Here is a 24576-nt window from a genome sequence, read left to right on the forward strand (position 1 = left end):
AGCGTCTTCTTTGTGTGAGCAGTCAGTGTGGTTATTTAGGGAGGACAGTCCCACAAGTGAATCTCATTCCCTCTGCACTCGACTCTGTTCAGCCACACAACACCTTCACCAGCACCAAAGGCTGCATTCCCATCAGCACTCAGTGCTGCTCCACAACCCAACTGCCTGCAGACCACCTGAGCATCCCTGATATCCCACTGATCATCACAAACTGAACCCCACACAGCGTTATGATACACCTCCAGCCTCCCAGAGCACCGGCCCTTCCCTCCACTCAGTCTCAGAGGAACATGCTCTGAATAACACACAGCAACCAACACTTAATCACACCATTTGCTACAATACAAATATACTGAAACTGCCCCTAGAGGCATTTAAAGCTGTAATTAATTTTGAAAGTCGAATCCAAATAATTTAGAGATTTACAGTGCTTTAAGTGATGTTAGCAATTTTGCAGCTTTGCTGTCAAATAAACTTACTTGGATACTGTTTCTGGTGAGGAGATGGTGAGGTAGAACATGTCTGATGACTCTGAGAGGCCTTATGAGTCTCCTCTGTGATTATAACATGAATCAGTAAAATGAACAGAACCAAACAAAATTAGGGAATCAAATTCTTGAAATATGTCAGTCCTATAATCAACTGAGAGCTCAGTCTACCTTCAACATTACACAATAAAATCAAAACAAGTCTCACATCATTTACTGATTCATCAAAATCCAAGATGGCGGCGCGGTAGCACGCAGCGGCCACTCCGGATCCACAATGGTGCTATTTTTGTTAAAAAAGCCCGACTTTTGCAACACATGGACATCGGAGCAACCAGTGTTCGTGTCTACCATCGCCAGACACTACTCAAATATAAGACTCATGCAAAAACCAAGCTGCATGATGACCTGCAGGAGGCGCTACGGCGTGCTTTCGGCTTGCTGCGGAGACCAGGCCTCCAGCCCTCGGCGTCGCCTGATGCGGTGGCGGGGAGAGGACGTCGTGGCGGTGTGCGAGAGCGAAGCGGAAAGAGGCGGGGGTCCATGCTAGGCTAAAAACAAACCCTAGCCGGCCGGCTCTCCCGTCTATCCTGCTCTCAAATGTTTGCTCCCTGGACAATAAACTGGACTATATCCGACTCCAGCAGGCTACGCAGCGTGAGTTTAGAGACTGCTGCGTCTTTGTTTTCACGGAGGCGTGGCTCAGCGACAGAGTTCCGGATGCCGCCATTCAGCTAGGCGGGCTCGCCTCGTTTCGTGCCGACAGAAATACAGCTCTCTGCGGTAAGACTCGCGGTGGTGGCTTGTGTGTTTACATCAACACGGAATGGTGCAAGAACTCTATGCTAGTCTCTAGTTACTGTTCATCGCTGTTGGAGCTTGTGACTGTTAGATGCAGACCTTTTTATCTACCACGGAATTCACCACTGTTTGCATAACCGGGTTTACATTCCCCCAGCGCTAACGCTAAGGAAGCGCTCTGTGAACTGTATGGGGCTATGAGCGAACTGCAGAACGCTCACCCCGGCCGGACTGTTTATTGTCGCCGGAGATTTCAACCATGCAAATCTCAAGACAGTGCTCCCTAAATTCCATCAGTATGTGGACTTTGCAACGAGAGGCGAGCAGCTTGATCTTGTTTACACAAACATCCCAGGCGTGCCGGGTGGAGCCCGCCCCCACCTCGGCTACTCAGACCACATCTCTGTTATGTTAATTCCAGCATACAGACCGCTCGTCAGGCGCACAAAACCGCTTCAGAAGCAGGTGAAAACCTGGCCAGCAGGAGCCATCTCTGCTCTTCAGGACTGTTTTGAGTGTACTGACTGGCACATGTTCAGGAGGCTGCAACATATGGCGATTCTACCAACTTGGAGGAATACACAGCATCAGTGACCAGCTACATCAGCAAGTGCATTGATGATGTCACTTTCTCAAGACCATCACCACACGCTCAACCAGAAGCCGTGGATGACTGCGGAGGTGTGCACGCTGCTGAGGTCGAGACTCCGCCTTCAGAGCAGGCGATAAGGCAGCCCTAAGAACAGCTAGGGCCAAACTGTCACGGGCAATCAGAGAGGCAAAGCGCGCTACGCCCAGAGAATCCACAGTCACTTCCAGGACAGCGGTGACACGCGGCGCATGTGGCAGGGCATCCAGGCCATCACCAACTACAGGACAACATCAGTTGCCTGTGACAAAGATGCCTCCCTTCCAGATGCGCTGAGCGACTTCTACGCTCGGTTTGAAGTGCAGAACGGCGTGATGGCGAGGAAGTACACCCCTCCTCCCAACGACCAGGTGCTCTGTCTTACCACGGCAGATGTGAGGAAAACTCTACGTAGAGTCAACCCACGGAAGGCTGCTGGACCAGACAACATTCCTGGCAGAGTGCTCAGAGGATGTGCAGACCAGCTAGCAGATGTTCTTACCGACATCTTCAACATCTCTCTGAGCAGCGCCGTTGTTCCAGCGTGCTTCAAGGCCACCACCATCATCCCCATGCCAAAGAAGTCTTCAGTGTCCTGCCTCAGCGACTACCGTCCCGTCGCGCTTACACCCATCATCATGAAGTGCTTCGAGAGGCTCGTCATGAGGCAGATTAAGACCCAGCTGCCCCCTCACTAGACCCACTGCAGTTTGCGTGATCGTTCAAACCGTTCAGCGGACGATGCCATCACCACAACCCTCCATCTGGCCCTCACCCACCTAGACAATAAGGACTCATACGTTCGAATGCTGTTCATAGATTTCAGCTCAGCATTCAACACAATCATTCCCCAGCACCTGATTGGAAAGCTGAACCTGCTGGGCCTGGACACCTCCCTCTGCAACTGGATCCTGGACTTCCTGACTGGGAGACCTCAGTCAGTCCGGATCGGGAACAGCATCTCCACCACCACCACACTGAGCACTGGGGCCCCCAGGGCTGTGTGCTCAGTCCACTGCTGTTCACTCTGCTGACTCCACGACTGTGCAGCAATGCACAGCTCGAATCCACATCATCAAGTTCGCCGATGACACGACCGTGGTGGGTCTCATCAGCAAGAACAACGAGTCAGCATACAGAGAGGAGGTGCAGCGGCTGATCGAACTGGTGTAGAGCCAACAACCTGTCCCTGAATGTCGACAAAACAAAAGAGATGGTTGTTGACTTTAGGAGAGCACAAGGTGAACACACTCCGCTGAACATCGACGGCTCCTCTGTGGAGATCGTCAAGAGCACCAAATTTCTTGGTGTTCACCTGGCGGAGAACCTCACCTGGTCCCTCAACACCAGCTCTATCACCAAGAAAGCCCAGCAGCGTCTCTACTTTCTTCGAAGGCTGAGGAAAGCACATCTCCCAACCCCCATCCTCACTACATTCTATCGAGGGACTATTGAGAGCATCCTGAGCAGCTGCATCACTGCCTGGTTTGGGACTTGCACCGTTTGGGACCGCAAAGCCCTGCAGAGGATAGTGAGGACAGCTGAGAAGATCATTGGGGTCTCTCTTCCCTCCATCAAAGACATTTTCAAAAAACACTGTATCCATAAAGCAACCAGCATTGTGGACGACCCCACACACCCCTCACACAAACTCTTTACCCTCCTCCCGTCTGGCAAGAGGTACCGAAGCATTCGGGCCCTCACGGCCAGACTGTGTAACAGCTTCTTCCCCCAAGCCATCAGGCTTCTCAATACTCAGAGACTGGTTTGACACACACATGTCCTGAGTTGCACTTTAATAACTGTCACTTTATAACTGTCTGCTTCCTCAATAACTGCTATGTGCATAGAACACTATCTCATAGTATGTTATGTTTACATCTTTAGAAACTGTCATCTTTTTGCACTACTGAGTACTGGTCGGCGCTGCACTGTCTATTGTCCTGTTCATTGTCAGTAATTTGTTGTACTGTCCTGTACTTTTTGCACATGTTTGCACGTGCACTTTATATAGATATATATAGGTTTTTTTATATAGGTATTTTATTTCGTTGTGTAGTCTCATGTGGTCCTATGTTGGTCCTTTGTTGTTTTTATGTAGCACCATGGTCCTGGAGGAACGTTGTCTCGTTTTGCTGTGTACTGTACTAACTGTATATGGTTGAAACGACAATAAAAACCACTTGACTTGACTTGACTTGACATCATCATATAACAATAACATCTCAAATAATTTACTATAGATAGTCTAACCAGAACAGATAATATTAGCCACATCTTTAAGACAACAATCATTCTTTCCCAAGGCTGAATATTTACACTGCCACATAGTGGAGTCATGTGGACAACATTTAAAATGATCCAGCCAATTATGAGACTTCAGTCCATTTGAATTTGTAGGCTCACTGCCAGAACTTCCACGGTTCAGCTCTTGACAGATCAGACTCGCTGTGTCTCTGTCCATCATTCTAGAAAACCTCCATATTCCCTTTACAACCTCCATATTCCCTTTACAACCAAGAAATGTATTTTAATTATTTTAAATGTTAATGAACAACAATAATACATTTCGCTGCAGTATACTGCTTACCTGAGCACACGACTCCTACATCCTCCATGTGTTGACAGTCATGTTTTCCCCAGACCTGAGAAGAGCAGTTTCACAGGGACATCTCATTCCCCTCATAGTTCATCTCATCCAGCTATATGGGCCCAGAACCATGACCAACCAGGCTGGTACCTGCTGGTTACTGAGGGTCACTTCACACTGCAGCTGTCTGCACACCACATGGGCATCTTTAATATCCCAGGAGTCATCACACACTGTCCCCATGAGCCATTGTGAAAAACCTCCAGTCTCACCGCACAATCTCCTCCAGAACCCACCAGCATGATTTTTTACGACGTAAGAACAGATATACAGAGAGGGAAAACTGTTATAGGACAGGCACATTAATGACTATTATCCACAGATGAAATGCCCAGATATTGTTGTTCTGACCAAGGCAAGTGATTGACATCTGTTGTGTGGAGCTGCAGTTGAGAGTTTGTGGAGAGCTACAGTTCCCCAGATGAGCACTGGAAGCCCATCACACACTCATGACTGTGTTCAGGACTGGATGAAGAGGAGCTGTAGAAGTTCAGCGCAGAGCCACAGCCCAGCTGAAGAGGTTCCCGGGGAAGAGGCTTTGAAGTTGACCACCTGATACCTGAAGGGGGTCGTGGGAACCTTGGCACATAGCCCGGTCGGGGTCTCAGGATCACGTGAGAATCTGCCAGACCAAACTCCAGGCAAGAGTCGCTGACAGAGAATGCTTGAGAACTCCCTTGACCTGGGAGGATTCAGCCTCCGGGCGCTTCTGAGGAACCTAATGATCAGGTTGTGTTTCCTTAGTGACTTAACATCCACTGTGTCCTGGTGTGCGGCTTTAGCGGCTACGTATACCTTCCAGCCTCTCCTGCAGGAAGGAAAGCACTGACTCTACTGCGCACCACTGGGTGTCTTTGGCTCTGGAAGAACACCATTTTCCGAACAAACGCTACTTCAGGTCACCTCAGCCGCTGCTGAGTAAGAAGGCGGCGAGGAGAAGGTGGCGAGTTGCGACATGTGATGAGAGCGCACACTGCCATGGTGATTTATATATGCTACTGCCACTGTGTTGTCGGACCAGACTGCCACATGCTTGCCCTGGATCAATGGTAATAGCCTCCACAGGGCGAGTAGTACAGCAAGCAACTCTAGGCAGTTGATGTGCCAAACCAGTTGCGGTCCTGACTAGGAACCGGCGGCTGCGTGCCCGTTGCACATGGCGCCCCAGCCCAGTTTGGAGGCATCTGTGGTAACCACGACCCATCTGGACACTTGCTGCAGGGGACCTCCTGCCCGTAGATACGCAAGGTCTGTCCAAGGGCTGAATATGTGCCGGCAGAGCAGTGTGATTTCTAAGCAATGTGTGCCTGACGGCCATGCCCATCTCGGGACTCAAGTCTGAAGCCAGTACTGAAGCGGTCTCATATGTGTCTGCCCAAGCAGAGTGACTGCTACTGAGGAAGCCATATGGCCCAGGAGCCTCTAAAATTGTTTCAGTGGAACCGCTGTCCTCCACCTGAATGACTTCAGGCAGTTCAGCACTGACTGCGAGCGCTCGCTTGTGAGGCACGCTATCATTGAAACCAAGTCTAACTCCATGCCAAGAAAAAAGATGCTCTGAACCGGAGAGAGATTGCTCTTTTCCTTTGTTGACCCGAAGCCCTAGACGACTGAGGTGCCTGAGCATCAAATCCCTGTGCATGCACAGCAACTCTCGAGAGTATGCTAGAATCAGCCAGTCGTCGAGTTAGTTGAGTATGCGGATGCCCACTTCCCTTATCGGGGCAAGAGCTGCCTCTGCGACTTTTGTGAAGACTCAAGGGGACAGGGACAGGCCGAAGGGGAGGACCTTGTACTGAATAGCCTTGCAAGTCAAAAGCAAACCATAAGAAGGGTCTGTGTCAAGGTTGAACCAAGACGTGAAAGTACACAGCCTTCGGGTCTACCGCTGTGAACAATTCTTGATGCCGGACATACGTCAAAATGTGTTTCTGCGTCAGCATCTTGAATGGGAGTCTGTGTAAGGACCAGTTCAGAACTTGCAGGTCCAAGATTGGTCACAACCCACCGCCTTTCTTTGGAAGTATGGGCTGTAGAACCCTTTCTCCACCTCGGCTGGAGGGACAGGCTCTATCGTGCCCTTGCGAAGAAGTGTCGCGATCTCCGCACGCAGGGTGGCGGCATTCTCGCCCTGCACAGAAGTGAAGCAGATGCCGCTGAACCAGGGCGGGCGCCTAGCGAACTGAATAGCGTAGCCGAGTCGGATGGTCCTGGCCAGCCATCGTGATGGGATGGAAAGTGTTAGCCATGCATCCAAGATCCGGGGCACTAAGGGGACGATCGCGTCTGACATACCTGGGGGTGGGGCCTCACAGCAGGGGGAGTAGGCAACATTGTGTCGGGGAGATATGCTTTGATCCAAGGCAGCTGTCCTGAGGGGGAGCTCAAAGCACTTACCATGCTCTGCGAAACCAGCATAGGGCGGGTAGAAGACAACTCCAACACCCTCATCATGCTTACATTCATGATCGCCCTTTTTTCTTTTTTCCAGCATTATTGTGGACTCTGATCCATCAAGATATTTCCTGTGCCTGGTCCAAAGTAAGTAATATGCACTGCATTATTATACAGAGAGAGAGAGAGAGAGAGAGAAGAAAAGAAACATAGACAGTAAGAAAGTGACCATTAAGGAATTAAATAGTATTGCAAACATTAAAAGGCCCTAAAACTGATCCCTGTGGCAGTCCATACTTAACTTTTGTTTGATTTGACAATTCCTCATTTACACAGACAAAATGGTAGCAGTCTGCTAAATAGGACCTAACCATGCTAATGCAAGTCCACTAATGCTAACATAATTTTCAAGCCTTTCCAAGAGAATGTCGTGATCTATGGTGTCGAAGGCAGCACTAAGATCTAAAAGCACTAGAAGAGAAATGCAGCTGTGATCAGATGATAAGAGTGAGTCATTTGTAACTCTGATGTAACTGCAGTTTTTGTACTGTGATAGGGCCTAAAAATGAACATAATTGGGAGGACACTAGATTTTCTAGTATTTTCGGCATGAATTAGAGATTTGAAATTGGTCCAATTCTCAAGGATCAAGCTGTGGCTTCTTAATAAGTGGTTTGATAACTACCATTTTAAAGTTTCTTGGGACATGTCCTAAGGATAGCGAGGAGTTAATATTATTAAGAAGAGGTTCTGAGATTACAGGGAATACCTCTTTTAAGAGCTTATTTGGTATTGGATTGCTTTTGATATTTTGTTAGCTCTTCATGACCTATGACAGTGAACGATTGAAGTTGCTCATGAGGAAAATTATGAGACACTGTTTTATGAGGTGCTGAGACAGATGATTGCATATTTCCAATTTTATTTCTGATAATTTCAATTTTATCAGTAAAGAAATTCATTAAGTTATTACTATTGTGCTGAGACAGAATATCTGGCTTAGATAAGGCTTTATTCCTAACCAATTTAGCCACAGTACTGAATAAACACATAGGATTACTTTTTATATTTTTTATGAGTTTGCAAAAAAAAAAAATGCTGACCTGGCAGTTTTTAGTGCTTGTCTGTAGCTATGGACACAAATTACCTCTAATTTTGTACTCTTCCAATGCGCTCCATTTTCCGAGCAGCTCTCTTGAGAGCATGAGTGATCATTGTACCATGGTGTGGGGCTTTTGTATACAATGGAAGGTCAGCTAAGGCATTGAGTAAATGGAGGTCTTAAATATAATTTATTTTACTGGTAGACATCATGGTCAGCCGAGCATCAGCTAATTGCAGCTTGACTAACATGACCTGGCTGAACTGATGCCATGCTTGATTTAGTAGGTCAGTTTCCCTGAAAAAAGTGAAAACACTGCGACTCTCTTAAAACTTTTCTCAAGTTGTTTGATTGTTGTGACCAGCTGTTTTTTTCTTCTTTTTTTAAGACCAGTGAAATGAACATAGCCAGTGAAATATGTTTATTTCATTTGGTAATTATGCAAAAGAGCCTTATTATTAATATATAAAAACAAAATGCAAAGTTATATAAATTTAATTACAAAAACATATGAAAGAACATTAAGACATCAGGAACTTAAATTATAATATATTAATATAAGATCAATTATTCATATTAATTTCAAAGCTAAAACAAATTGCAAAAAGTGTGTAAAATTCAGTACAGAAATATTTGAAATAACATGAAAATAGAAGGCACTGAAGCTTTAGTAGTAAGTTTTCATAAACTTCTCAGCTTTAATATGATTTCAGAGGCAGTGGGTGTGGCCATTAAGTCACACAGTTCCTCCTTGGTTTGACTCCTCACCCACATCATCATAGTCTGTTATATAATACAAAAATAAATATCAAACTGCATATAAAATGGATATGAATATAAAATATATAAGAAAACACTTTTAATGAGCATAAAATGGTTACAATAACCTACCTAACAGATCTCTCACATCTTCACTTACACTCTTCACATCATCATACTCCTGAACTCCCTCCTCTGAAACACATGTGAAAACAATGGATTCACACTTAATACACCTTGTTTGATATCATGGGTCCTTTTTTCCTTAAATTTGTAGTCAGTGGGTGCATTCCATTCAGAAGTGATCATACCTATGCCCCATTCCCTTTGACGACATTACCATCTATCCACTATGGGAGCTTTGAAGAACTAAAAGGTGTGGGGCTCAAAAATAAGGGTAAATTCACTTCAGAAATTCTGTTTGATGCAATATTACAGCATGACTATCATGATTGCTCTCCCTTAAAAGCACCCTTCGGAGGGTGATTTATCCTGTTTGTATGCTGTCAGTAACTTTGTTATTTATGTAACCTTGGACTTACACTGACACCAAGAGGCCTGGATGCAGCATAAATCGAATGAAATAATTTTCAGTTACCTCATTGTAGAAATTCTCCATGCACAGTCAGTCATGATTAATTAATCCATGAGTAAAAATGTCAATCAACATGGTGGTTACTGAGATTAAGTGAGTAGTGTTTGGCTGGTCATATGATCCTAACATGGCAGCCCCCATGCAGGAGACCCTTTCCATGTATATTTAAACAGCTTTTACTTTACAGTTAATGAATGTGAATGCTCATTATTTTATACTTATGTATCAAGATTGCAATTTATTTCTTTAGGAATATATTTTTTTAATAAGCAAAAATGGCTGAGAGCATCTTTAAAGGGATAGTTCACCCCAAAATGAAAATTATCTAATCATATACTCACCCTCATGTCATCTCAGATGTGTATGACTTACTTTCTTCAGCAGAACTCATTTGAAGAAAAACACAAAAATGTCTTGGCAAAGTAGGTCCTTAAAATGCAAGTGGATGGTGATCAGACCTTTGAAGCTCCAAAAAGAACTGATAGCCAACACAAACGTCATCAATACGAATGCAGCTGTTCTTCTAAAGGAAAACGATAAATTTTGGTTTGAAAATTTTGAATAAAAGTACTTTTTAACTATATACCATGGCTTCCGGTCAGCAGCAGTATGTGCATTCACAAGAACGCAGCCTCTTATGTGACGTATTCGCATTATGTTACGTACCTAATCTCACATTTTTCTTTCGGTCGAGACTAGTAATCGATTAATATGTTTTTTTTTTTAAGTGGCCGATACCATGTCGATATATGACACAATTTCATATATTATATAACAAACATAAAATTGCTAAAAAAAAAAAAAAATCAATAAACCTCTTACCACTATACCACTATATTTACTCAATTTCACACTAAACTTTAACTTGTTAAAAATAATCTAAAAAATAATATTGTATTTTAAATGGCAGATAGCAGTTTCTTCTAATTTCTGTTTAGTCAAAATATTTGTAATTTATTTGCACATGAATAAATTGTTAATATATTAGGAAGAAGGAAATAACAGTACACACAGTAGTCCAGCAACCATAGATGACATGTCCACGTTTTTAAAAATAATACTGAGTCAAACCAATTGCACATACAATGCATAGTGATTAAGACTCATATCACATGTGAAACACTTTTACTTTGAAGTTGCACTCAAGTGCTCTTGCAGATTCAGTGTGAGCAGCAATCTCCTGACAGTTTAAAAGGCCTTGATCGCCTGCTTGGATTGTCACGGACTGACCGTCATGATTTGTGAATCAGAGGAACTTTTGATCCTGAAGTTTTTTATTCTGGCTGATGGAATACGTGCTCAAAGATATAAGATGAGCTTGATGTGAAGAAAAGGCGGGATTTTCATGAGGTTCATCAATTACATCTTTTTAAACGTGATATCTGCATATTTGCAGAAGGTACATAATATAAAATTTATTGATATTTACCTTTTATCATTAGAAAAAGTTAGACTTTTTAGTATTCTGTTAGAATACATGCTTCAGAGGAAGATTTATGAGTGTCCCACATGATGCTGCATCTGCTGCAGTTGTGTGAGGTTGTTTTATTACATCTGTTTAAACGAGATATGCGCATATTTGCATAAGGGGCAAAAAAAAAAAAGGGACCTTTGTGATATGTCAGTTGACCACTACTATGTCATTTGACCACTACCAGGTCAGTTGACCACTACTAAGATATCCAGATACAGATAAAAATATTGATCAAATCCAAAACCAACTAAGCTTTTGTACAGTGTTCCTCCATCTCAGTTGTAAACAGCACTGCTCTTCTGGAATATGTCACATGTGCTTACTGCTGCAGAGTCTGACCAGAAGCGATGTTTATAGTTTAAAAAGTACATACATATTAATCTTTTTCACACCAAAAGCAATCGTGTTGCTTTAGAAGACATTATTTTAACCACTGGAGCAGGGCTGGACTGGAAAGAGAAACTGGCCTAGGATTTTACACAGCAACTGGCCCAAAATGTTTGCTGTCCTTTTCTGCATATCGCGGCGCCATTTTGTGGTCCATTCTGCATAACGCGGCAGCTCATTTTAGCTTATCGCTGCCCATTCGGCCCGTTTCGCGGCCAACCCACCAGCCCGTTCGGTGCTTCCGATGGCCAGTTTGCCCCTGATCGCCCCCAAAGTTCGTCGGCCCAGTATTCCAGATTACCAGTCCAGTGCTGCGCTGGAGTCATATGGATGACATTTATGCTAACTGTCTGTGATTTTTGAAGCTTCAAAAGTCTGATCACAATCCACGGATTTTAAGGACCTACGGAGCCATTGTTCTATTTTTCTTCAAATGTATTCTTCTGAATTAAGAAAATCATACACATCTGGGATGAGTAAAGGAGAGAATAAAAATTTGGGGGTGAACAAACCCTTTAAAGACTGTTAGAATACACAGTACTCCAGTCTAATAAACGTAAATAAAATAGAGTGATAATAAAACATTTGTGATAATGAAATCTTAAAAGTTGCGACTCACTGTGTACAACTTGTGAGCTGTGCCCATTAATAATGACATCATCATAGTTAACTGGTGTCTTCACTACAAAAAAAGAAGAAAATGTATACATCAACACAAACCAATAAATATAACATATTACCTGTAATGGGCAAGATGTTAGGAGGACTATATACATAAAAAAAATATTCTATTTACTAGTTAAAACACCTTTTTTTATTTCTGAATTGTTTCTGCTGGTAATGACATCATTGTACCTCTCAGGTAAGTCTTCTGCAACTTCAACATGAAACAGATTCCATTATGCTAAAATCAAACTTTAAAGTATATTTTAGCCTTAACTGTAATATACAGATAATGTTAAGATTTTTTTAGATTTTTAGGTTTTTGAAGATTTTTTTTTTTTTGTATTTCATCCTATTATAGAATAACAGAACCAGTCTCACAGTCTGGCTTCACTCCAACAGTGATGACATCATCATAATATTCCAGTCTGTCTTTTTTCACCATCTCTTCTGTCAAAACAGTATATTTTTGGAAACAAAAAGACAAAATGTTCTCACAGTTGCAGGCCATGTGACCATTAGGTTTATTAAACATCTGGTGTTGAAACCATGTTATCACTGACCTATTACGCCACTGCCGTTGATGACATCATCATAATATTCAGACTTGAACTCTTTTTCTGAAGAGAAAAACAGGGCAGGAGACTTTAATATATTAGTATTTTAAACTGCAGTATTTTAATAGCATAGAGTCATCAGTCAAATATTTCATTCAGGGTTATAATTTGTGAATTACATACTTTACCTTTTAAGTATTTTTTTTTTTAATTAAATGTAATATACAATCTCTAACCTGAGAAATTTTCAGCATCTTCATACCCAGAATGCTGTTCTTCAGAGATGAGACTTCCTATTAAATGAGAGAAGATCAGTCTGAAACATATTTATTAAAAACAGACTTGAATCGCCATTTTCTTAAGAGTTCACAGTTTTCACTGGATCATAGATATCACTAGTTTTAGTGAGAATTAGACAATATCAAATCAGCCGACAGTCAAACACTACACTTTTATTAAATTAATCAAATACCAAAACATTTACCTTCCAAACAATAGAATGATAAAAAGAAACCTTTTAAACACGTATGTATATGGTACATTGACTGCACTCCTTAAACACGAACACACACACGCGCGCACACACACATACACGCACACACGTATCCTCACATGAACACATTCCTCATTGGCACACGCATGCACACAGGCGCACACACCTGCAGCTCTGTGGTTTTAGACAGGAGGTTCAACAGCACTAATTATAGACGCTCTCATCTACGCTTTCTCCAACAACATTAATAAGAGACATTGGCTTTAATATCAATTTGAATTGAATTACAGCAGAATGTGATTTAATTGATAACAACAAATCAAAAAGTGAATTAGATTTTGAACATTGATGCGTTTCATTATTTATATGATGTAGTGACAGACCACTAATAGAGAATTACTATAAATGGTGTATCAAGTTTTTCCTTGTTTTAATATCATTACATACTTTAAGTACTTTACTGAAGTGTTTGCCTGTGGATATATTTTTCCATTTCTGACAACAATTTTCATTATTTCATAAACATATTTCCAATTAATTTTAAATTATGTTCGCTCAATATGCCTCACCCCTCTGAGTGAAGTGACTGTGTCTGTTTGTGTGCCTGTGATCGATCTCCTCATAAACTGTTTCAGAAAGAGTCCTGTGTCTCCTCTTAGAGAGAGCTGTGAGAGAAGATAGACAAACCTGCGGTCATTTCACAAAACATGACTTATGACACACTGAATAAAACAACATTGAAGTTACGATTTCACAAAAAAATAAAACATGCAGTTGTTGTTTTAGTTGATGGTGTCAGAATTGAACTGTATGTTATGTTTGTATCTGTCGTACCTCTTCTCATCACTCTGTTCTGCTGAATCAGTACAATGAGTGGCAGTAAGATCAGTAAGAGCACAGATACCAGAACAAACACAACCACTGGAGGGATGGAGAGAGGATCTGATTGAGGAGTTTGTGGAGGAGGGATTGATGTTGATCGCACTGGTCCCCTTTCTGTCTGTGAAACTGGAGGAAAAGCTGATGTTGCTGTGGCAGGAGTCGTGGACAAAGACAAATCTGTCAATGTAAAAACAAACACATTAGAAATTCTGAAATGATTGTGGTCCTGAATACATTAATACAATACATTTCATCAGCTTTAAAGTTAACAAATGAATACAATTTCTTATAGTACGACTGTAATACTGTAAACTGTCCTATAGGGAGACAGTTCTGGTTTCAACACAGCGTAATAATCTCACCTGCACAGGTGAGTCCAGCGTCTTCTTTGTGTGAGCAGTCAGTGTGGTTATTTAGGGAGAGAGGACAGTCCCACAGGTGAATCTCATTCCCTCTGCACTCGACTCTGTTCAGCCACACAACACCTTCACCAGCACCAAAGGCTGCATTCCCATCAGCACTCAGTGCTGCTCCACAACCCAGCTGCCTGCAGACCACCTGAGCATCCCTGATATCCCACTGATCATCACAAACTGAACCCCACACAGCGTTATGATACACCTCCAGCCTCCCAGAGCACCGGCCCTTCCCTCCACTCAGTCTCAGAGGAACATGCTCTAAATAACATGTAACAGATGAGGAAACACATCAGAAATTAACAACATTATCGGCTAAATGAAACTGAATATAAAAGGCTTTAAAATTTTAATAATTTTTTTATGCATATTGAAAGACAAAGAGATATTTATATAGAAAAAAAATACAGACTTACAGAAATAATCATTTAAACCTGTTTGTTGTCAAAAAAAAAAACAAAAACGTACTTGAACACTGTCTATGAAGAGACAATCGTGAGGTGGAACATGGAAGATGACTGCGAGGAGACTCCAAACTCTCCTTCTCTGAGATTATAACATGATAAAATTAACAGAACTGAACAGAACATTAGGATATTACATTCATCAAATCTCTCAGTGCTTTATTTAATTTAGCTTAAAAATTGACTTTACCCTTTTCCCAAACCTTTACTTAACGTATCATTGTTTACTTATTATTGTTTAATTAATGCACATAACATTTATTTTTAAAGAAACATGACAACAGAAACCATCTTAGAATATTTAATCATCATCTTACCTGAGCAGGTGATTTGGGCCACTTCATCTTCATAACACTCATTCTGTCCCCAGGGTGATGATGGACACTGCCACAGATTTGTGTCATGTGGTCGACATGTCACTTTATCTAGCCAGTTATAAGCGGATTTTATTCTTGATGACGAATCAGACTCAACACCAGATCTTCCACAGTTCAGCTCTTGACAGATCAGACTCGCTGTGTCTCTGTCCATCTGGTTCCAGCATACATTACCCCACGATCCATTGTAGAAAACCTCCACATTCCCTTCACAGCCCTCAGTTAATCTGATCTCTCTAAACTCTAGATTAGAAAAGCATTTGAATCAACCTCAGTGCTCACAGTCTGTCAATGTATAATGCAAGCACACTGGATGTTGCGAACCATCAGACACAAACATCATCAGCATTGAAATGTTCAAATAAGTTATTGTTCAAATGACTGTTTAAATTTTAACCTGAGCACACGACTCCTACATCCTCCTTGTGTTGACAGTCATGTTTTCCCCAGAGCTGAGACAAGCAGTTCCACAGGGATGACTCATTCCCCTCACAGTTCACCTCATCCAGCCATATGGGTCCAGAACCAGGACCAAACCAGGCTGGTACCAGCTGGTTACTGAGGGCCACTCCACACTGCAGCTGTCTGCACACCACATGGGCATCTTTAATATCCCAGGAGTCATCACACACTGTCCCCCATGAGCCATTGTGAAAAACCTCCAGCCTTCCTGCACAATCTCCTCCAGAACCCACCAGCCTGATGGACTCAGGACCTGAGATCAGATATACAGAGAGAGAAAACAGTAATTGCACATGCACATTAATGACTAGTCTTGATAATACAATTACATATATATTGTTGTTCTGACCAAGGCAGGTGATTGACAGCTGTTGTGTGGAGCTGCAGTTGAGAGTTTGTGGAGAGCTACAGTTCCCCAGATGAGCTTCACTCCCAGAACACTGGAAGCCCATCACACACTCATGACTGTGTTCAGGACTGGATGAAGAGGAGCTGTAGAAGTTCAGCGCAGAGCCACAGCCCAGCTGTCTGCAGACCACAGAGGATTCAGTGAGACTCCAGGAATCCAGCAGAACTCTTCTCCAGACCTGATTAATGTAAACTTCCACTTCCCCCTCACACTCTCTCTCTCCAGACAACCGCACTCGCCCATCATGAAGAGCCAGAGATGAATCTGAGGGAGAGTGACCTTTAAATATTGATAATACTACTCTGACATAAAACTGTACTTAGACATTGTACAAAATGTGTTTCATCTTTAATATACATATAAATAAAGATAAGATAAAATATACTTTAATGTCCCCCGGGGAAATTTGTCTTGGGCTACAGTCACTGCGACACACACTTACAACAAACCACATAAAATATACACAGAGTATAGACAATACAAACATGCCTCATTACACTGTACCGTGAAAACACACAGTGGGAATAAAAAGTGTACAAGTAGGTAGCAGTCATTTGTTACTGTTTAGCATCTTAATGGCAGCTGGCATGAATGAGTTTTTATACCTTATAATTGAGAATGTGGGTTGGCTCATCCAGAATAAATTTTAATTGTAAAAGACATTTCATAGTATGGAAATTTTTATATATATATATATATATATATATATATATATATATATATATATATATATATATATATATATATATATGGCATTGAATGTCATATGGATTTGGAACAACGTAAGGGTGAGTAAATGACAGACATTTTTATTTTAGAGTGAACTGCCCCTCATCATAACTTTGTGTGAATTGTGCTTACTGGAGCAGATGACTCCAACATCTTGTCTGTGAGAATATTCAGCTCGACTCCATGAAGAGATGGGACATTGTGAGAGTTGTGTTTCATTCCCCTGACAATCAAACACATCAGCCCAGATTTCACCACTTCCCTCTCCAAACCAGTCTGATCCCACAACAGACACAGCAATCCCACAATTCAGCTGTCTACAGAGGACACTTGAAGCTCTCATGTCCCAGCCTGCATGACTCGCTGTGTGCCACTTGCTGAGATGCTGAAGCTCCACTCGACCAGAACAAGAGTCTGAACCATTCACCAGTCTGAGTGCTGTGTAACCTGGACATAAAACTGAGCTTATTTCTAACTATAAATATATAAAACTGGAGATTTTTTAACAAAACAGAATATTATGAATGAAATGTATCTAAAGAGAAGAGCAATACTGATACTCAACCAGAGCAAATCACTCCCACATCATTTTCATGGTAACAGTGTTTGTGTGAAGATTGTTGTGGACAGAGGTGAATCTGAGATTCGTTGCCACTACAGTCAATATCCTCTGAATAAATAGGTCCATTCCTTTGGCCAAAAGCAGCTGCTCCAATCACCTTTGCAGGAACCCCACAGCCCAGCTGTCTACACACAACCTCTGCATCCTGCTGGTCAAAGGCAGCATCACACACTGTGCCCCAACCCTGTGTATGAAGCATCTCCACTCTACCAGAGCACAGGTGGGATCCATTCACAAGTCGAAGTCCTTGTTCTGAGTCTATAAAAAAAAAAAAGTTCTACCTATTCAACAATAGCTTCTCAAAGAGTTGAATAAACTCAACTGCCTGTGATTTAAATACAGATACAAAATGTCCATTTACATTCAGGCTCATGAAATGATAAATGTAGTTGATAATGGTTCATAAATAGAAACACACCATATCTACACTATGTATGTTTTCAAATACCAGTACATTCATAATGATACATTTTTTTAAATTTAACTTTTGTTAAAATGCTTTAAATTATAGTTCACATCACTCCATCTGCACTCCATATCCCATAATGAGAAAGCAAAAAACCTATTTGATAACTGCAAATTCATTAAAAAAAAAAAGAAAAGAAAAAGATATATCCCATTGTCATAAGTATTCAGACCCTTAACTCAATACTTAGTTGAAGCACCTTTGGCAGTGATTAGCCTCAAGTCTTTTTGGGTATGGTGTGACAAGCTTTGCACACCTGGATTTGGGGACTTTCTGCCATTCTTCTCTGCAGATCCTTTCAAGCTCGGACAGGTTGGATGGGGACCGTTGGTGGACAGCCATTTTCAGGTCTCTCCAGAGATGTTCGATTGGGTTCAAGTCCGGGTTCTAACTGGGCCACTCAGAGTTGTCACTAAGGCATTCTTGCATTGTCTTGGCTGTGTGCTTAGGTTCATTGTCCTGTTTAAAGGTGAACCTTCAGCCCAGTATGAGGACCTGAGCACTCTGGACCAGTTTTCATTAAGGATATCTCTATATTTTGCTGCATTCAGCTATCCTGCTATCCTGCTATCCTTCTACCCTGACAATTTCCTCCAGTCCCAGCCGCTGAAAAACACCCCCACAGCAAGATGTTACCACCACCATACTTTACTTTGACCCCATGGCTTGGTTTTTGCTCTGATATTGTGATACCTTATATAGACAGGTGTGTGCCTTTCCAAATCATGTCCAATCAATTGAATTTGCCACAGGTGGACAAAATGTAGAAACATCTCAAAGATGATCCAGAGAAATGGGATGCAGCTGAGCTAAATTTCAATGTCACAGCATAGGGTTTAAATACTAAGGTCAATGTACATTTTTACATTTTACATTTATGCATTTGGCAGACGCTTTTATCCAAACCAACTTACAGTGCACTTATTACAGGGACAATCCCCCTGGAGCAACCTGGAGTTAAGTGCCTTGCTCAAGGACATAATGGTGGTGTCTGTAGGGATCGAACCAGCAACCTTCTGATTACAAGATTACCAGATTACCAGTTATGTGCTTTAGACCACTATACCACCACCACTCCAATCATTGCAACTTCAGTATCACAATATCACATTGATTGTCAATGTGATATTTCAGTTTTTTCTTTTTAATACATTTGCAAGTTATCAATAATCAGTTTTTTGCTTTGTCATTATTGGTGTGAGTGTATATTGATGTATAAAATAATAATTATTGAAAGCATTTTAGCAAAAAGCTGTTAAATAACAAAATATGAAAGGGGTTTGAATACATTATGAATGCACTGTATGTAATGGGAACATCAATATAATTTTGAGAATGAGTGATATATGGAGCAGCTTACCTAAACAGATGACTCCAGCATCTTCATCATGTTTACAGTCATGTTTACCCCATCCCTCGTTTCCACAGTCCTTCAGCGTGGACTCTAATCCATTACAATTAACTTCATCCAACCAGATTTGATCTGTTCCTTGTCCAAAATGAGCAAGATGAACTGCACGTGCTGATTCTCCACAGTTCAGCTCTCTACACACAACTTTAGCATTTGTCATACCCCAGTTATCGTCACATACTGTTCCCCATAAACCATCATGAAGAACTTCCACTCTGCCATTACAGTCATTGCTACCACCAACCAACCTCACATTGTCTGTCCATGGGAAAGAGACCACAAATAATAATAATAATTATTATCATTATATATTTTTTAATTGTATCACTTAATCCTGCGTGTGTACTTACCGGCTGTAATGATTGATACCAATGCGAATAGAAAAATACATGTAAGACAGCTCTCCATCTTCCTCTGCCGCTTGTTTGACTCCCTTCAGTACAAGTTCTCCTCTGCTCCCGTAAAGACACTGAAGAAACTCACTCCTCTCAACCCCTAAGAAAGAAGAGGGAGAGAGAGAGAGAACCTCACAGCTGCCAATGACAATCACTGTTGCCTTATTAGAGAGAACGGGGGAAATCATCAAACATAATCAGTGACAAATCAGAAAGCAGCATTTTTACATTGTCCATATATATCAAGAAAGTGTCAGCGCTGATGAGCAAAACTCCTCCTCTGTCATGAAGAGACAATTTACTAAGGATAGACACATGTCTGTCACAAGTCAGTGTGAAGAAAAATACAGTCACACAACTTCAAGTAGATTGATCTCACAAAAACTCTTTTATAAACAGTTTATATTCAGCATCAAAGGGTGCCACCTGCACATATGAGATTCAAGCACTGATGTTGACTGACTGCTCACTTCAAACACTTCAACAAATAGTCTTATTCACACAGACAAATATTTGCTCTTCCACGACGTGCCTGGGGACCTGGCCTAGGGGAACTCCTGACCGTAGGAATGTTAGGTCTGACCAGGGACTGAAGAAGCGGCAACAATAAGATTTCTCACAACAACAAAAAAAAAAAACATTCACATTAGCTGGATTCTTTGTAGACTGTTATTCACTCATCTCATGATTCGGTTCAGTTCATGATAATGAACTCACAATTCAGTTTGTTTCACGATTCTTTAAACGAAGCCTGGATCAAGAAAAGTTAATATTGTAAGTATTTTAATATTATTGTTCTTTAAAGACATAAGCAAAACAGTTACTTTCCTTTAAACTGTAGCTAAATGTATTGTTATTAAAAGTGCTAAATGATCCTTCACAGTACTGAGACTAAAAATCAGCTTAGAACAGGGCAATGACACTGACACAAAATTGAAATATTAATCATCTGGCTTGCTGAAAATACAGAATTAGCATTGTTCATTGTAGCATTGTATTCTTTTAAAAAGCAAATATTTTCAGAGAAGGTCTCAGTTATGTTTGTAACCTCGGTTCCCTGAGATGAAGGGAACGAGACATTGTATTACTAAGCTGACGCTATGAGGAGTGTTCTTCTACATTAACTAGTTGAAACCTTTCTACAATAATGCCAGGATTGGCTATGATGTTTAAGCCCCGCCCTTTTAGCCTCCATTCCAAACGTCATTCCTCAGAATTTTCTGACTGAGAAACAAAGAGCGCATCGCTCGCACCTCAAAAAACCCTGAGTCCGTAGTGTGGCTAGCTTACGCAATGTCTCGTTCCCTTCATCTTAAGGAACCTAGGCTACATAAGCAACCGAGACATTCCCTTCCGATTGTCACGAACCCCGCTCCTCTGCCCCATCCCCGCTTCGTCGCACACACACTCACTCCTCAAGCTCGCACGCTCGTTCCGCCCCCCTCGAGCCCGCAGGCTCGTTCCGCCCCCCCTCGAGCTCATGATCGTTTTGCTCCCTCGAGCTCTCACGCTCGTTTTGCTCCCTCGAGATCTCCTGCTCGTTAGCAGGTCTCTCTCCTCGCTCACATGCTCGTAGGCAATCTCCCTTCCTCGAGTTTCTCACGCGTTTCCAATCCCCCAGAACATTATGACCACCTGCACTCGCGGCATCTGCACTCCTGCACATTAGTTTCACCTGCACTCGTCTCATCACCTGTCATGGTTTACACCTGCACTCGCCCCTATATATATCACTACCCTTTCGTCTCACGGTTGTTGGTTATTGTATTTAGTTTCCCGTGTCTTTGCCCCCGCTAGTCTCGTCTAGTTTTGACCTCCTCTCGTTCACCTCTTAGCTTGCCAGCTCCCCTTGTTCCCTCTCTTTTGCTCCCACTAGTCTCGTCATTTTCCTCTTGATTCCCCGGCTTTCGAGCTCCCCTTGTTCCCCTGTCTTTTGCTCCCTCTAGTCCCGTCTCGCTGATTCTGATTACCCCGGCTTTGACCCCCTACGCTCTCGTTGACCACTCTCTCCTGGATTTGCCCCTTCACCCTATCTTGATTCCCCGGCTTCGATTTAACGCTCACCCTGACCATTCTTCACTGGATTTGCCCCTTGATTGTACTTTTGCCTGCCTGCAATAAAACGCAGTTTGACTTACATTGTGACTGTCTCTTCTTGTGCGGGTTACAGAATAACCAACCTCACCGAAGACAGTCACAATGTATCCCACGGATGTACGCAGCTCACTAGAGCGGATTTTTTTCTGCACGCTCTGCTGAAGGATCTACTGTTGGGAGACATCACCGAGCGCTCACGGCGCAGGGGCCAAAGGTACGTGCGATTTCTGACTTATTTCACCCTGTTTCACCTGTGTCTGCCCCTGAGCCCGTTGATGCTCCCAACGCATCCCTGAGCGCCGTAAGCCTTCAATCCCCTGAGAGGTTTGACGGCTCTTCGGGCGCTTGCCAAGGGTTGTTTATGCAGGGCAGCTGCTGTGGAACTCATAACCTTGCCCTTAACATTGTGGAGCCAGCGGCCCGACTCTTGGCTTTGCGCCAGGGGAGCCAAACCTTAGAAGCATATGTTGTGGATTTTTGTGCCCTGGCTAACCAGGTGAATTTTGATGAGGTGGCTCTAAAAGACATTTTTCAACATGGACTGAATGAGCCAGCCTCATCATTCATGCCTGGTGGTCGCTGCTCCCTTAACCTGGCTCAGTTTATTGACCTCGCCCTACTGTACGCTGGTTCTTTGTTTACTGTGGGGGAGGCAGAAACTGAACCAGCGTTCCATACCACGGCCCCCGTCTTGAAGCCTACCACGGCCCCCGTCTTGAAGCCTACCACGGCCCCCGTCTTGAAGCCTGTCACGGCCCTAGTCCCGAAGCCTGTCACGGCCCTAGTCCCGAAGCCTGACACGGCCCCAGTCTCAAAGCCTGGCACGGCCAGCGAGTCAACGCCCATGCCTGCCACGGCCAGAGAGCCAGCGCCCATGCCCGCCACGGCCAGAGAGCCAGCGCCCATGCCCGCCACGGCCAATGAGCCAGCGCCCATGCCCGCCACAGCCAACGAGCCAGCGCCTGTAGCCTTGACCGCCCCAGAGCCAGCGCCTGTAGCCTCGACCGTCCCCATGGCCACGTCCCCTGTTGGCCGAAGACGTAAAAGAAGGAAGAGGGCCCCTTCTCCCCAGTCTCGTCTTGTGCTCAAGACCGCAGAGGTTCCCTCAGAGTCTTCCACAGCTCTACCGACCTCTGCTCCACCCCCAGAGTCTTCCACGGCTCTGCCGGGTTCTGCTCCGCCCACAGAGTCTTCCACGGCTCTGCCGGGTTCTGCTCCGCCCCCAGAGTCTTCCACGGCTCTGCAGGGTTCTGCTCTGCCCCCAGAGTCTTCCATGGCTCTGCCAGCCTCTGCTCGCCCCTCAGAGCCCTCGCGGCCTCCACCTCACGAGCCTCCCAAGGCTCCTCCTCCTAAGCCTCCCAGGGCTCTTCCTCTCAAGCCTCCCAGGGCTCTTCCTCTCGAGCCTCCTAAGGCTCCTCCTCTCGAGCCTCTCAGAGCTCTACCTCCCAAGCCCCCCAGGGTTCTGCCTTTCAAGTCTCTCGAGCCTCCCAGAGCTCTACCCCTCGAGCCTCCCAGAGCTCCACCTCTCAAGCCTCTCAGGGCTTCTCCTCCCAAGCCTCCCAGGGCTCCTTCTCTCGAGCCTCTCAGGGCTTCTCCTCTCGAGTCTTTCAGGGCTCCCCCCCTCAAGCCTCTCAGGGCTTCCCCTCTCGAGTCTTTCAGGGCTCCTCCTCCCCTCGAGCCTCTCAGGGCTCCGTCCCTCGAGTCTTTCATGGCTCCACCCCTCAAGCCTCTCACGGCTTCGCCTCTCGAGTCTCTCAAGGCTCCTCCTCCTCCCCTCGAGCCTCTCAGGGCTCCGTCCCTCGAGTCTTTCATGGCTCCACCCCTCAAGCCTCTCACGGCTTCGCCTCTCGAGTCTCTCAGGGCTCTTCCCCCTCTCAAGCCTCTCAGGGCTTCCCCTCTCGAGTCTCTCAGGGCTCCTCCTCCCCTCAAGCCTCTCAGGGCTTCGTCTCTCGAGTCTTTCATGGCTCCCCCCCTCGAGCCTCTCGAGCCTTCCAGGGCCCCACCTCTAGAGCCTCTTGAGTCTTCCACGACCTTTTTCCCCGAGCCTCTCACGGCTCTACTCGCAGAGACTCCAGAGCTTCCTAGGGCTCCGCCTCCCGAGCCTCCTATGGCTCTGCCTCCCGAGCCTCCTACGGCTCCCCTTCCAGAGCCTCCCACGGCTCCACCTCCCGAGCCCCTCACGGCTCTGCTCCCAAAGACTCCAGAGCTTTCTATGGCTCCGCCTCTCGGGCCTCCTACGGCTCTACCCCCCGAGACTACAGAGCCTGCCAGGTCGTCGCCTCGGGGACCTCCCACGGCGCCACCTCCATTGGCTCCACCTCCTGAGCCTTTCAGGCCTTCGCCCCTAAAGCCCCTAAGGCTTTGACCCCCTACGCTCTCGTTGACCACTCTCTCCTGGATTTGCCCCTTCACCCTATCTTGATTCCCCGGCTTCGATTTAACGCTCACCCTGACCATTCTTCACTGGATTTGCCCCTTGATTGTACTTTTGCCTGCCTGCAATAAAACGCAGTTTGACTTACATTGTGACTGTCTCTTCTTGTGCGGGTTACACCGATTCAGTACCCTTGACATTGTGTCACTAAGCTGACGCTATGTAAAACATGCTGCACTACATGACATAATCTTCCCAGAGAGGAAACATGACACCGCAGTCTTGACCGACTTGAGTGGTGGGCCAGGAAGGGTACACTCAGAATATATACAGTATACATGAACTATTGTCATATAGTATGAATTAACCCCTTCACGAACCCAGTCGGTAAGGAAGTTCATTTGTAATTAAAGTGTCTGTGACTTTTGGGAAACACATAACAATCTGTTGGTAGAAGGCCGGTGCTGTCCATGGTGCTAGG

At 44.0% G+C, this 24576-nt stretch overlaps 1 protein-coding gene across 1 annotated transcript; it reads right to left on the reverse strand.

The window, feature by feature from the left end:
- Positions 1-35: 35 nt before the first annotated feature.
- On the reverse strand, positions 36-19637 carry LOC127638842 (scavenger receptor cysteine-rich type 1 protein M130-like). Its single transcript, XM_052120582.1, is given in 21 exon segments — positions 36-295; positions 480-554; positions 4508-4562; positions 4658-4743; positions 4746-4790; positions 8955-9017; positions 11898-11960; positions 12323-12391; positions 12505-12561; positions 12735-12791; positions 13561-13656; positions 13826-14050; positions 14236-14550; positions 14758-14835; positions 15071-15373; positions 15528-15845; positions 15942-16265; positions 16863-17205; positions 17315-17610; positions 19179-19487; positions 19580-19637. Coding segments are annotated over 21 exon segments (3495 nt in total).
- Positions 19638-24576: the final 4939 nt, after the last annotated feature.

This window comes from Xyrauchen texanus, chromosome 47 (assembly GCF_025860055.1).
Source record: "Xyrauchen texanus isolate HMW12.3.18 chromosome 47, RBS_HiC_50CHRs, whole genome shotgun sequence".
NCBI lineage: Eukaryota > Metazoa > Chordata > Actinopteri > Cypriniformes > Catostomidae > Xyrauchen > Xyrauchen texanus.